Raw genomic sequence first — 14,337 nt, forward strand, 5'->3', positions numbered from 1 at the left:
TCGTTGTGTGCCAGTTAGCACTGCAGGTGCCTGACATGTGTCCTGGTAAGTACTGTTCGGATTTCTAATTAGAGGTGAGACAACAATGGAACATGCTAAAAGGCAAAACAAGGATTTGAACACAGGCAGTAAGATTCCTGAGCTTTTTAGAAATGGAACAGGTTATGATTTTAAGAACCACCCCCTCCCCCTTCTTCAGAGGGTGGCTGTGCATCAGGTACGTGGAGAGGGGCTGTGATTTGTGAGGTGCTAGCATTTATGGAATTCAGTTATTCGGCATTTGTCCCAAATCTCCGAATCTGTTCCCTGTCCAGTGACTGGAAAGCACTACAGGCCTTGCTGCCTCCACTCTAAAATTGTATGGGGTCATCTCTGTTGCATCCAAGTAATGCACCGAATGGCTGGGAGGTGCCTTTCAACAGATATATGGTTCCTATCAGTGTGACTGGTGAGCTATTCCCGCATATGGTGTGGGGTGCCGGGCCAGATAGAGATCTCCACAGCTCTGTGCAAGCACAGAGCCACCCTGGGGCCGGGGGTGGGGGTGGGTGTGTAGGGGCTCCCTGGTGAAGCTGACACTTAAAATTAGTGATAGAGGAAAGGTGAAGGACGTTCCAAAAAGAGGAGAGCACAGCTACACGAAACCACATGCCTATGCAGGGCACTCCATGCACTTTGATATTGTCAGAGTATCAGCAAATGGGTGATAGGAAAATAGGGAGAGTATCAAGCTGGACTTTCTGAAAAGCCTCTGCCCACTTTCTCTTTGCCCTGACTGCAAGTGAAGGACTCGAGAGAGAGAAAAGGAAAATATCTTTTGCCAAATCAGAATTTCCTAGGTAAAATGACATTTATTTCATGTTAGAAATATCTGACAATTGTGAAGTGGGCAGAGATTACACTAAATTGTTAGTTGCTCTCATTAGAAATTACCCTTAGGAACTAATGAGCTAGTGTAAACCAATAAGGAATAAAATATAATTGGATTTCTAGTAATAGAATCAAGTAGGACAAGGTCTATTTGTAATACATAGTAGGGGGCTCCAGAAATTCTGCTGATTATGTATGTTTGTCGAGAGTTCATTAGAGATAAACAAAGCCAGTAACCCCTGTCTATGACTCAAAGACTTCAATTAGAAATTACCTCTAGTCACTGCTGGAAATAGAGCTAGCACCGATTAAGATTAATAAATATAAATGACTTATGTTACAAATAAAAACATTTTATTTTGAATAAGGCATAAAACAATTTGTCCTCTAAATTAGTACTTTCTTGTTAAATAGTTTTATTATAGTAACAAAATCTTATGAAACTAATTGCAATTTATATTGCCATTTAAAAGTTATTGTTCTACTCAGCATTTTGAAAACGATGACTAATGCCCTGCTTTAACTTAAATATAACAGTCAAAAATAAAAGGTGTAGCAAGTCCATAGGTGTGTCAACCATGCACCTACCAAATCGTTCCTGGGTTCTCCTCCTTAATGAGCACTTGATGATTGATCAGTGATCAGTTTGGGAGCTAATTAATGAGTGATCAATCTCCGCTTTCAGGTTCATCAATATAACAGTATGTTCATTTCTAGATATTTTCTGTGCAGCAAGGCAGGTGAGCTCTGGCCTAGGAGCCCATAGTGAATTCTAGGAGGAACTTTATACCCTCACCGTGGATGGCTGGTGTACTCCTTGCTGCCTCTGGCCCACAGAAGCGGGAGTGAATTAGTATGATTTGTTACACTGGCTTTTCCTTCTGGTTAAAATTTATTGTCCACTTGTCCTAGCTCGTTTGGCTCAGTGGATAGAGTGCTGGCCTGCGGACTGAAGGGTCCTGGGTTCGGTTCCAGTTGGGGGCTTGATCCCCAGTAGGGGGGCGTGCAGGAGGCAGCTGGTCAATGATTCTCTCATCATTGATGTTTCTATCTCCCTCTCCCTATCCCTTCCTCTCTGAAATCAATAAAAATACATATTTAAAAAATGTATCGTCCACTTACCCTAGCATTGAAAAAAATCAACCCTTTTAGTCACTGAGAAGTACATTGCATATTTTCCCCCAGAAAATAAATTCTTACGGTATTTAGTTGTTGCCAGATTATTACCTGAAATCATGGACTCACAGATTTTCAGAGGTGGGAAGGGCCTGGGAGGTCTCTACAGGTGAGAGAGCTGTGGGCCAGCAGAGTTCAAGGAAGCCTTGCTGCAAGGTCCCGGGCCTGGCACTGGCTAGTTGAGGCTCTCACACTGGGGTATCTAGGACACGACACTCCTTCCACTAACACTGGCTCTTGAAGAGGAAGAAGAAAACAGTAAATCTCCAACAGAAAACAAAAACAGGAATGATTCTATGGATTATTTTGTCAGATCGACTACTAAATGCCATCCTACCTATTTCCTCAGCTTCATCAAATATTCTTTTTAAAAAATATATTTTTATTGATCTCAGAGAGAAAGGGAGGGAGAAAAACCAATGATGAAAGAGAATCATTGATCAGTGGCCTCCCACAACCCTGCCCACCCTCCCCACTGGGGATTGAGCCCGCAACCCAGGCACGTGCCCTGACGGGGAATTGAACCAGGACCTCCTGATTCATAATCAATGCTCAACTATTGAGCCACACCGGCCAAGCAAATATTCTTTTTTTAGAGGGACCTATTCAAATTCTCCAGGAAAGAAGCCTTCTAGTTACACGATCAGTTTTTCCCTCTATGCTCAGGCCTCTAGTTTGTATTTTCTCTTTCGTTCCACACTTTTCAAGGTGTTTGAGGTCTACAGTTAGATTTGATTGTATCCCTAATTTTGGTCCTGTAGGGAGACCTTATGTTGTCATGGTACCTCTAATAGATGAGGCTTAATAGATGAGGCTTAATAGATGAGGCTCAATGCTGAGGGTCAGAAAGACTGAGGTTATAAAGCTATTTTGCAGCAAAGCTAGGACCAAAATTCAGGTTTATTGAATTTCATAGACCTAAACTCTTTCCATTAAAATGTTGTTCTGTACTATTAATTCTGAAACAAAATCTTTAGCCCTACACCAAACAGATTTTCATTAACCATATTTCCTCCCTTTGCAAATGTGTTCTCTATTTTCCCTTTGTTTTCTTTATTCTCTGCATCTCTGTTGCCCTGTCATTTGGTTGGTTGGCAGTCCCTAGTCAGCAGGGTCCAGAATCCCAGACAATGCCTTTTGTTCAAAGCATTTGTTTGGATTATAGATGATGATAAATTCAGACTGTCACACTGATTTCATTTCAGTGGAGTCACAACATACCTCAAGTTTCCTTTGATCAACTAGCTATAAAGACAGTATCTCATGCTATTTATTTGTTCATCTTGACCTATTTGCTCAATCTCAAGAGCTTTGCTAAAATTCTTAACATCCACTTAAGTGGAAATATTGCTAATTTCTTTCCCTTCACCTCTGTTAGAAATGACCATCTTTCCAGTCATGGACAAATCATTACCCATTATTAAAATGAATTATTTTATGGTACTTTTTTCAAATATCAGTAGCAGACATTTACTGTGCACTTATTATATGTCAAGCTCTTTTTTTCTGTGTCTTTATATATGTTGACACATTTAATCTTCCCAACTACCCTATGCAGTGGGTAATGTTGTTAGGCTGACTTTACAGTGAGGAAATTGAAGCACAGAAAGCTCAAGTTACTTGCCTAAGATCACACAGCGAGCAGCCACACAGATAGGACTTGAACCCAAACAGTCTGTTCTGTGAGTCTGGGCTCTTAACCACCAGTATACTACCTCTCAAAGTGAATTCTCCTGTAAATGGTACTTTGCAAATATAATCAAGTTTTGTAAGTTCTGCTTTCATTGACTTATAGAGAGCCACGTGAATCTAATGAGAGGAGGTGGGTTACGAAAACTCATCATTATGACCATCCTACTGATACTCATTAATTACCTCAGGGATCAGTAGCTTTTCCAGCGTTGATGCTGCGAATGAGAATAAAAGTGGGAGGTAGCGGTGGGGGTGGGTTGTAGGTTTTGACAGAGTGACATTAATGTTGACGGTTGGCCTCTCCTGTCTTTATATAAATAAAACCTAGGCTCCCTACAAATTTTCTCCCCAAGTGAGCCCCCAGACTTATATATAAGCTGATTTTTAAAAAGCCTAGGAATTCTTCTCCCCCTACCTCCCATTCAGCCTTCCCCGAAGTAAGTGACTGCCCCTTCCTACCTCCTGTTTGTGTCACAGGAAGAGTAGGGTAGGGATTTCAGCTGCAGTGCAGTGCCTGGCTTATGGGTACTCACTACCGGTTGGGCTGATGAATAAATGAGATCGATATAAACTGCTCCCTGAAATCTGGGCTAATGTCCACTTAGTTTTACAGTAACTGTCAGCAGGCATCAAAAGGGTGCTAATTATGAGGTGTACATTGCAGATAGGTTAGCTAGGCCTTTTCAAAGTGTGAACTCAGGTAGTGTTTTATGAACATGTAGGTATCTGTGCATCAGCTCCTCGGCACTCCTCCCCTGGCGTATGAGTGTTCCGCTAGCCTGTGTTGCCACATGAAATAGCAGAAAAGGGCCTCCATCGCCTCCGCTTCCGCTGCCGCTTTGGTTCGTTCTCCCAGCTGCTTTGCCTGTGGGAGACAGTGGCCTGTGCCTCCTTGCATGGAGCCTGGATATGAAGCCAGCGAGCCTGGCCCCAGAGCCTGAACGCTTACGTCTACATCGCACCTTAGAAACTGTCAGGAACGACAGTTACCCACCCTGTGATGTGCTTCCAGGCTTTCTATCATTTGCTCCCGATTTTAGCTCAGAGGAACTGGGGCTCAAGAAAATTAAGAAACGTGTCCAACAGGTCAGCAGTAGCATCAGAACTCAAATCCAGGTCTGCCTGTCTCAGAGGCCGGATTCAACCCCAAGCTTGGCTCAGTACAGTGAAGAGCAAGACGGCCCGAGATTGCAGGTGTAAGGCCCCCGCAGACCGTGCTCTGAGTGCTCTCCTAAGGCAGCTCCTGCGCACCACCCCTGTCTCAGCCCCCAGGGACACAGCGTGGCAGAGCAGAGGCCCTAACCTGGAGGGAGGGACCGGGGCTGTGTGGGCCCCTGGAGGAGCCAGGCTCCTTGCAGCACAGCCCCCTGGGGCTCAGCGGGGGGACCATGCTCTCACCATGAACCTGAGTGTTTCCTGGGAAAGGACAGGGATGGGTTTCCAAGGCTGTTGGCCCCATCCTGATGGTTTTATGAGTCTGGCACTTGGGGAAACTCAGTAACAATTAGAGCCCTTTATGTATTGATTGTAGAGAAGAGATCTTTATCCCAGGTTGTTGATATTTAAGGAAACCCATAGAATGCAGTTTCGCAGAAGAGCTTTTAGTGATTGATGGGTTTAGTAAAACAGCAGGCTATGTATGGAATTAGGAAATATTCTCACTGACATACTGCTTTCACCACCCCCGCCACACTTTTTTTGAAGGGCCATAAATTCCAGTACTAACTATACTTCACAAATGATTTAGAACTATTTATCATCCCATCAATCCAGTCTCAGGTATTCACTGGTGGTGGAGAAGAACAATGCCAGGTACATGCTAGTAATATTAGTAAATACTTGTTAGATGAAAGGGCAAGCTGACTGTAAAATGGATTTCTGTGCTTCATTTGCTGCTCGCCAAATGCCTATTATATTCCTACTGTATATAAGGGAATATTAAGGATCTGAAGGCACCTAAGATGTTATTGGTGCCCTAGCTGGGTTTACAATCTATAATACGGAGTGGTACACAGATATCTATAACACGGGGCACAGAGTCTCAGTGCAATCGTAAGTAGGTCTTGGCGGTCAGAAGAACAAGGTCACGCTGGCTGACGAACCGGGGAACAACACTTAGCAGTAGGTGAGATTTGAGCTTGTCTTGGAGGGTGAGTCACAATGTTCCCAGGAGGAGGTCCTAGGGGAGGGCTCCCCAGGCAGTGGGATTGGCTTGGGAGAGCACACAGAAGCAGGAAAGTGCAAATGTTGAGGAGGCAGCGTCAAGCGCTTGACTCAGGCAGGACACAAAGTGCTGCTTAGGCTGGTGTGGGGACCAGACTGAAGGGCGCCTAAGCCGCAAGGCAGAGGGCATAGCGTCAAGTTTAAGGTCAGAGAGAGGGAGAGCAGAGAACAGGCCCTGGAGCTGTCATTCCGGATCCTCTTTCTTACTTCCCATCCCCTCTTCTTCCACTCTGAGGCCACTGTTCACCCATCCTGCCTGTCTTCACCAGATTGTCGCTAAGATACTGCTTTGACCATTCTGTTTACACCTCTGTGTATTCACAAACCCCTGTAGGATAAATGCAACACTTCTTAATTGGGGCCTCATGCCTCTCCTGATCTTCTCCAAGCCAGTTACCCTCGTTTTATCCTTCAGCTCAATTACCCAACCATCCACTTTTTAGCAAGTCCTTGGACCCCTTCTCTGCCATCTTGGTCTCCTCGTGCCTACCTCACCTGCATGGACTCCACTGTACCTTTGCCGATACTGTCCTTCAGCCTGAATGCCCTTCATCTGTGTCCATGAGAATCTCCAAGGCCCATTTTTTAATCTCCAAAAATTTAAACTTAGAGCAGATGGAAACCAAGTCTTTATTTTTATGCCCAAGCAAATGTTGAATGAATAAATACTTACCTTTCATTCCTTCTTTTTCTCAATTCCTGAATATAAACAAAAGTAACTGTATCCCCCAGGTAAAGAGGACTTCCATTTGTAGAATGCTTTAGACTTTCCAAAGGGTGTGGCCTAACAGTCCAGACCAGGGGTGGGCAAACTTTTTGACTCGAGGGCCACAATGGGTTCTTAAACTGGACCGGAGGGCCGGAACAAAAGCATGGATGGAGTGTTTGTGTGAACTAATATAAATTCAAAGTAAACATCATTACATAAAAGGGTACGGTCTTTTTTTTTTTTTTTTTTTTAGTTTTATTCATTTCAAACGGGCCGGATCCGGCCCGCGGGCCGTAGTTTGCCCACGGCTGGTCCAGACCAACCTGGAGCCTGGCTGCCAGAGTCCCAGCCATGGCTTTGCCAGTTACCAACCATGTGACCTCGGGAAAGTTACTTACCTCATCTGTGAAATGGGAAGATAAAGGTACCTACCTGATAAAGAACTTTTAGAAGGATTAAATAAAATATTTTTTGTAAAATGCTTAGAACAATCTCTGGCACCATAGTGAGCATTATATAATTTTTGTTTAGCTAAATATAAACATATTCCATATATGTACATATATTAATGGTTTAAATAGTATATATATATGTACACACATATATGGTAAGTACTCAGTAAAGTTTAAGTTACACACACACAGGGATGCACAATTGGACGTCCACAAAAACCTTGTAAGATGAGCAAAGTGTTAAATAACTTCCCCACACCTGGTGACTGGTAGATCCATTCCTGTAGCCACACCTGGTGACTGGTAGATCCATTCCTGGAACCACACCTGGGAACTGGTAGATCCATTCCTGGAGCCACGCCTTCTAACTTCTGAGCCAGAAGTCAAAAAGTAGAATTTATCGCCTTAATCCACTGATCTCTGCCAACACATGGATGGTTTTCAAATACATAATGATCTCTTGGTGCTGAATATTGAAATTCACTATGGATATTTTGATTATACTGATTTAAAGTACAAGAGTAGTGTCAGATATATTGGTCTGTCAGGATTTTGCAACCTCAAATAAATCCGTGATATGGTCACCTTCTTCTTGACTATATTCTTCCTGCACTTAAGGAAAGATGGAGCAGAAGGATAAATTGAATGTGTTCAAGAGAGAATTATGCATGAAGTTTTAGTGGAGAAGGTTTCAAAGAGGGAACTATGCTATTGGAGCACATTTAAACGGAGCTACGCCTATCGTGCCATTTGGTATGCAAAGGCTTGTGTTTGCATTAAGCTGATGGAGAAGCTGTGGTTTTCTTTGCCATATGCATTGAAAATGCATCTTTAAAAAAATAAAAGCTTTCTTTTACTTCTCTGAAAAAGGGAACTGTGGGTTATTTTATTTTAAATACAAAACACATTTAACTTCTGTCAACAGTTCACCTTTTAAATAATGCAGTTTGTGCCTGCACTCATTAGCTACAATTAGAGTTCTCAAAGAAGCTTTTAGTGTTTTTCTCCCCAACTTTTAAATTCATTCATTGTAACTGTTAACATTTTAGAGAATAGCGGAAACCCTAAGATTAGGAAACTGAACAAAGAAACTTCCTTTCTGTACATTGCCATTGAACTGTGTACAGAATCCTCAGCTATTATGCTGAACCACATAATGATGAGCTGGTTACACCCTTTTCTTGCTCCGTTAGGTCAGACTCCGGTGTTTCCCTTTTAACTCAGGCTAGTTAATAAGAAATGCCACGCTGGCAGCCAGTTTCATTTGTGCAAATTACCTGCTTAGACTAGTCCTCAGCATCTAAATAAAGCAGGAGTCGGGAGATCAGTCCTTTTCTTTGTGATGTATTTTTTTAAAAAGACTTTTCAGGTACCCACAGCTGTCTGGGATGCCTTTTCATCCAGCTATGATGGGAGTCACGTGTCCTCATTTCTTCTTTCCTGTCTATGAGCAAGAAGAATACAGACAGCTGAGCAACGTGTGGTGTGGTGTGGTGTGTGTGTGTGTGTGTGTGTGTGTGTGTGTGTGTGTGTCAGAGAGGAGAGAGAGAGAGAGAGAGAGAGAGAGAAAGAGAGAGAGAGAGAGAAAGAGAGAGAGAGATTGTTTTTCTCACTCTCTTAGTCAAAGATGTAACTGGAATCAGCACCCGAATGGTGTGTGGGTTTGCTTGGGGCAGGGAGTACAAACAGAGCCCAGCCTAGAAATGCGAGGTGTGGAGCCCATTCAGTGACCTCGCTGTTTGCCCAGCTGCAGGGTGACTCCCTTTTCATTCCTCAGCTGCCCAGCTGCTTCCTAACACTGTTTTATTTTTCTTTTAAACTGACGTAGCCAATCAAACTTCCCCCAGCAGGCTTGATAATTACTAAAAACAGACCACTTCGCAGTTGCACGCAGCTCAGAACAAGCTGCCGGGGTTTCTAGTTGAGCACTTGCTTGGTTCTTGGTCAGCAGTGCCTGTCACAGAATTTGCTCACACCAGATTTTATGAAAAGAAGTAAAGGTTCTTCATTCACCCCATGTTTCACTCTTAAAAATAGTCGTCTTGAGAATGTATCTTAAGTTAAGCCATTAAAAATGCTGATTTTTCTCCCTTTTTTATATAACCTACAAAAGCAGCAGTTTCATATGGTCCGACCTAAGTAAATGCATATATTCCAGCGGTGCTTCTGGTAACCAAACTAATTTATAACTCATCTTTAAATGAGAAAACTCAAGTTCCTTACTTCAAAGCATTACATTAATCTCAACTTCTTAACAACTGTACCTTAACTATAAAATTGTCTCTGGTTATTTATAAATGAGATAAAACCTATCTTCTCTGGATGAGAATTTGACATAATTTAAGAGAAAGTGCCACCACGCTCATTGGGTACTAAATTCTGGTATGTTCCTTGATACAGGTGTGTTGGTGTCACCTTACGCATGTTGCTTCTTTTTAAAGAGTATAATTGTGCTCAAAATAAACAGGTTTCAGAATTGGCCCAGATCTCTGACTCTGCAAATAGAAGCAGATTGAACTTATATTGGAAAACTCTGACTTTAAGTAAAATCTTTGAAAATCTATGACTATTATTCATCAGCATCTAATAACACAGAGATTATATAAAAATATAATAGGCTTTATTTTAGGAATAAAAATGAATACATTTATTACTTGAGAAAATATTAAGCATATATGTGATCTGCTTTGAGAGCTTATAGTTTTTTTTAAGTTCTGCTGAGTGTTAAATTGGCAGTATGTTTCAAAAGCCTCAAAAATGTGCATGTTCTCTAACCCTGCCATTCTCCTTTGGAAATGTATTCTAGGAAATATGACACAATTTTGTGAACAGATATTTCTGGAATAATAATAACCAAATGTTTTATTAACTAAGAATTTATTATATGTTTACAGTATACATTGAAAGAATACCGTGCAAAAAAATTATGTTCTATATATTTCTAAATTTATTAAAATGGAAATTATATATATTATTTCAAAGAGAAGATCAAGGAGTTGAATAAAGCAAAGCGTTGAAATATCCTAAACAATAGGGAATTAGTTAAGTAAATTATGTCACAGTCATATAAAGAGATACTGTACAGCCCTTAAAATTATATCTTAGAAGAATATTTAGTGATATAAGAAAATGTTTTGGCCCTAACCGGTTTGGCTCAGTGGATAGAGCGTCAGCCTGCGGACTGAAGGGTCCCAGGTTTGATTCCAGTCAAGGGCATGTACCTTGGTTGCGGGCACATCCCCAGTAGGGGGTGTGCAGGAGACAGCTGATCGATGTTTCTCTCTTATCGATGTTTCTCTCTATCCCTTTCCCTTCCTCTCTGTAAAAATCAATAAAATATATTTTAAAAAAGGAAAAAAAATGTTCTGATACATTAAGTGAAAAAAGGACATAGGACATTAAAAATGGTAAATTTAGTATGAGCCCAGTTTTTTAAAAGGAGAAATGATATGTGTCATTTTAAAATGAAGTGTGTGTGTGTGTGTAGTAGTAGTAGTAGTATTAGTAGTAATAGTAGTAGTAGACTGGAAGGCTATATACCAAAATTTTAACAGTGGTTATTTCTGCTTGTTTTTTTTCTTCTTTTTTATTATATGTTTTCTACACTGAACATAAAGTTTATTTTGTGGTATGAAAAATAATATTTTTAAATTAAAACTATGTTTGAGCCTTATTATTTATGTTTTGTATGTTGACAAGTAGATTTTAAGCAATAAAATTTAGTAAGGGCTGTTCTAATTTGGAGTTTTTTATAAATCCAAGGTTAGGCTAAAATTTATTCATGAATAATGGTTTATTGTGCAAATGAATAATGCTGAGGAGATTTTAGAGCAACACTTGTAAGCTTAAGGGAACTTCTCAAGTACACTGAAAGCCTGCATAAGACTCTAAATCATTTTTTCATCAAGGCCTGTCTCCTCAGTGCCTCCTCCTGGCAGGTGAATTTAATTTGCATGTTTCTGTTTTCTTTAGGTAGAAACAATATTCCATAATTCTATTTTACTAACAATCTGAAAGTTGGAAGGTGATATTTTTAACATACGTGTCATATAATTGTTTCCATTTACTCTCTAAGTTACAAACAGACATCTTTTAACAATTTGGGTCACGTTTTCGCAGGTGATGAAAACATACCATATGTATCATGCGGAGAGCATCAGTGCAGAGAGCAAGCTGAAAGAGGCCGAGAAACAAGAAGAAAAGCAAATTGGGAGATCCGGCGATCCAGTCTTTCATATTAGACTAGAAGAGAGACATCAGCGGCGAAGCTCTGTAAAGAAAATTGAAAAAATGAAAGAAAAGGTAAGTGAAAACAGATCGCCGAGTCTTTCTGTCCTCACTTGAGATGACTTATCGTCCCCCTTTGAGGTGACAAACTGAAGAACATCGATGCAATAGCTGATAGATACAGATTGTAAATTATCGTGAAATACATGAATTTCCTCCCATGGGAATGCAGAATGTTTAAGGAACATAAAAATCATGTAATAACAGCTGGACATCATTTAGTGGTGAATGCCAAGTATTCAATACACAATGTAGAGAACTTGAATAGTAACAAAGAGATTTCATTGCAAATGGGCCTAATGCCCAAATACATTGTCGTTATTCCCCATAGCTGGGTAATTTTAGTTTGTTATTTAAATCAGATTTGAAATGTACTTTACTCAAAGGACTGGGAAGGTTATTTGTAGATGTAGAATAAATTGTTTAGATTAATAAAAATTCATGTGTGTTTCTCTGTCTTGTTTAAAAATGACTTTCTTGTTTTCCCCAATGCCTGGGTCTTCATTGCCAGAGACAAGCAAAGTATTCAGAAAATAAGCTAAAATCGATTAAGGCACGGAATGAATACCTCCTGACTCTCGAAGCAACCAATGCCTCTGTTTTCAAGTATTATATTCATGATCTTTCAGATTTAATTGATGTAAGTACTTGAGGTTTTTATGTTTTCCACATTAAGATGAACTTAGCAATAACTGTAATTCATTGATTCTAAAACACCACCATATATTAAAACTGTTATTTTATGTAATAGTAAGAAAGAAAAAAATATTGCTAATTAAACCATACATGATACTAAGACACTCTCAATTGTCAGATGACGTGAAAAAAGGTGCATTCTAAAACCATGAAAAACAAATTAGGCCCTACCGGTTTGGGTTAGTGGATAGAGCGTCGGCCTGTGGACTGAAGGGTCCCAGGTTCGATTCCATCAAGGTCACATGCCCAGTGGTGGGCATGTAGGAGGCAGCTGATCAATGATTTACTCTCATCATTGATGTTTCTATCTCTCTCTCGCTCTTCCTTCCCCTCTGCAATCAGTAAAAATATATTTAAAACAACAACAACAAACAAATTAGTAGGTCCTGTGAAGCTGAGTGCTTGGTCGACTCAGCTAGGAAGGGGATCCAGTCATTTTAAAATGATGTAGTGGCACAGCCCTAACTGCATTCATTGATTCAAAACACACTTATTAGGCCCCTACTATTGTGAGATGCTGAGGCTATGAGAAGCCCTGAATGGTTCTTACCCTCTGGAATTTAAAGTGGAAAAGGCAGATATTAAGCAAATGGTGACACAAATGATTGCTTTATTATAGTTGTGATAAATACTGTGTAACAAAATAGTGTGCGTAAACCACTTTTATAAATTTAGCAAACTCTATACTTTTCACTCATGGGATCTGAAATAGAAAAGCAGTAATGGGCTCATTCAGAACTCTGTGAGCCTATACCCACTGTTAGTGATTATTGCCATTGTTCCCCAACTTTAACCTTCTGCATTATTTATTCTTTCATTCAGAAAATGTGTACTGAGGATGCCAGTCATTGTGCTAACACTGTAGAGGAGACTGCAAAGACGAAACAAACGAAAATCCTGTGTCCAAAAATGCCAATATTTGCAAATAAAAAAGTGATGTGTCGTAAGAAAAGCACAGATAAAGTAATAGAGGTTCAGAGAGTTATCTGCAGGAACTTTATTCATATATTGCTTTGTAGTGATTGGATTGAACATCAAATGATATTAGGAAATTATTTTCTATGGCTTACAGAGAGGGTGGGGAACGTCCGGCCTGAGGGCTGTATAAGGCCCGAGAAATCATTTGGCCTGGCCCTGCCAAGGCATTAGGGGTGAGTTAATTAAATGTTTGACCAAATATAGCAGGCTAATTTTTAAGTTGATAATTTTGTATGGCCCACGAATGATGTTATAAATATCCAAATGGCCCTTGGCTGAAAAAAGGTTCCCCACCCCTGGCTTACAGTGTCATAGTTTAGACATGCAGTAAGTTAAAGCAACTTTATTTTATGGTGAATTTAAATCTCATGTATTTACCTATTATTTTAGAGCCATAGTTTGGGAATTTTACCAAGGAATTGTTGAGGGAGGGAATTATTTTTTAGTTCATTAATGCTCGGATGTGACTTTTTTTTTTTGAGTCTTGAAACTAATTTTATCCCACAATATCATAATTTCTTTATACTGAACCATTTAGTAATAAATTCAACTAGGGAAACTTTTTTCTCTTTTGCTATAAGTATTTCAATCAAGTAACTAATCACTTAGTAGTTTTAAATACAGAAACTTTAAAATATATATATATATTGATTTCAGGGAGGAAGAGAGAGGGGAAGAGAGAGAGAAACATCAGTGATGAGAGGGAATCATTGATCGGTTACCTCCTGCACGCCCCCTAATGGGGATCAAGTCCACAACCCAGGCATGTGCCCTGAATAGGAATCGAGCCGTGACCTCCTCAATTGAGCGTGGTTGAGCGTGGTTCATAGGTCAACGCTCAACCACTGAGTCACGCTGTCCGAACAAAATAGAAACTTTTAAAAAATATTTATTTTCTTCTAACACTGATGAAATAAAATAATTTTCTTTCTGTTAGACTGCAGCCAGATTTCCTAATAAAAGTGAAGAATTTTTTATTTTCAGACTTAGATCTGTACAGATTCTGCTAAGTATATGGAATAGAGAAGAACTGATTCTATGTAACTACTTTGCTTGCTTTATTTTTAGGGCTTATCTAAGTAGTGGTCAGAGTACATGGCTAACCCCAATTCAACTTAACACAAGTAGAAGTCTCCATGTGTTGACAAGAACCTAGTACTATTCTTGACAGTGGGTATCCAATAATGTGCAAAACAAAACCCCTATTTCATGGAGTTATTATGCTAGTTCATAAATGAATCAAACTAATTACAC

At 40.1% G+C, this 14,337-nt stretch overlaps 1 protein-coding gene across 4 annotated transcripts in view; it reads left to right on the plus strand.

Annotated features, from left to right (window-relative positions):
- Window positions 1–14,337, plus strand: part of SRGAP1 (SLIT-ROBO Rho GTPase activating protein 1) — a 257,728-nt gene that overhangs the window by 155,549 nt on the left and 87,842 nt on the right. For all 4 annotated transcript variants that reach the window (XR_002831209.1, XM_006096847.3, XM_006096848.3 and 1 more), the window contains 2 exons: window positions 11,242–11,424; window positions 11,921–12,049. Coding sequence is in view for 3 of the 4 variants with exons in the window: in XM_006096847.3 (XP_006096909.1) it covers window positions 11,242–11,424; window positions 11,921–12,049 (312 nt within the window). In the remaining variant the exon portion in view is untranslated. The remainder of the gene's footprint in view (window positions 1–11,241; window positions 11,425–11,920; window positions 12,050–14,337) is intronic.

Source organism: Myotis lucifugus, unplaced genomic scaffold, assembly GCF_000147115.1.
Source record: "Myotis lucifugus unplaced genomic scaffold, Myoluc2.0 scaffold_189, whole genome shotgun sequence".
NCBI lineage: Eukaryota > Metazoa > Chordata > Mammalia > Chiroptera > Vespertilionidae > Myotis > Myotis lucifugus.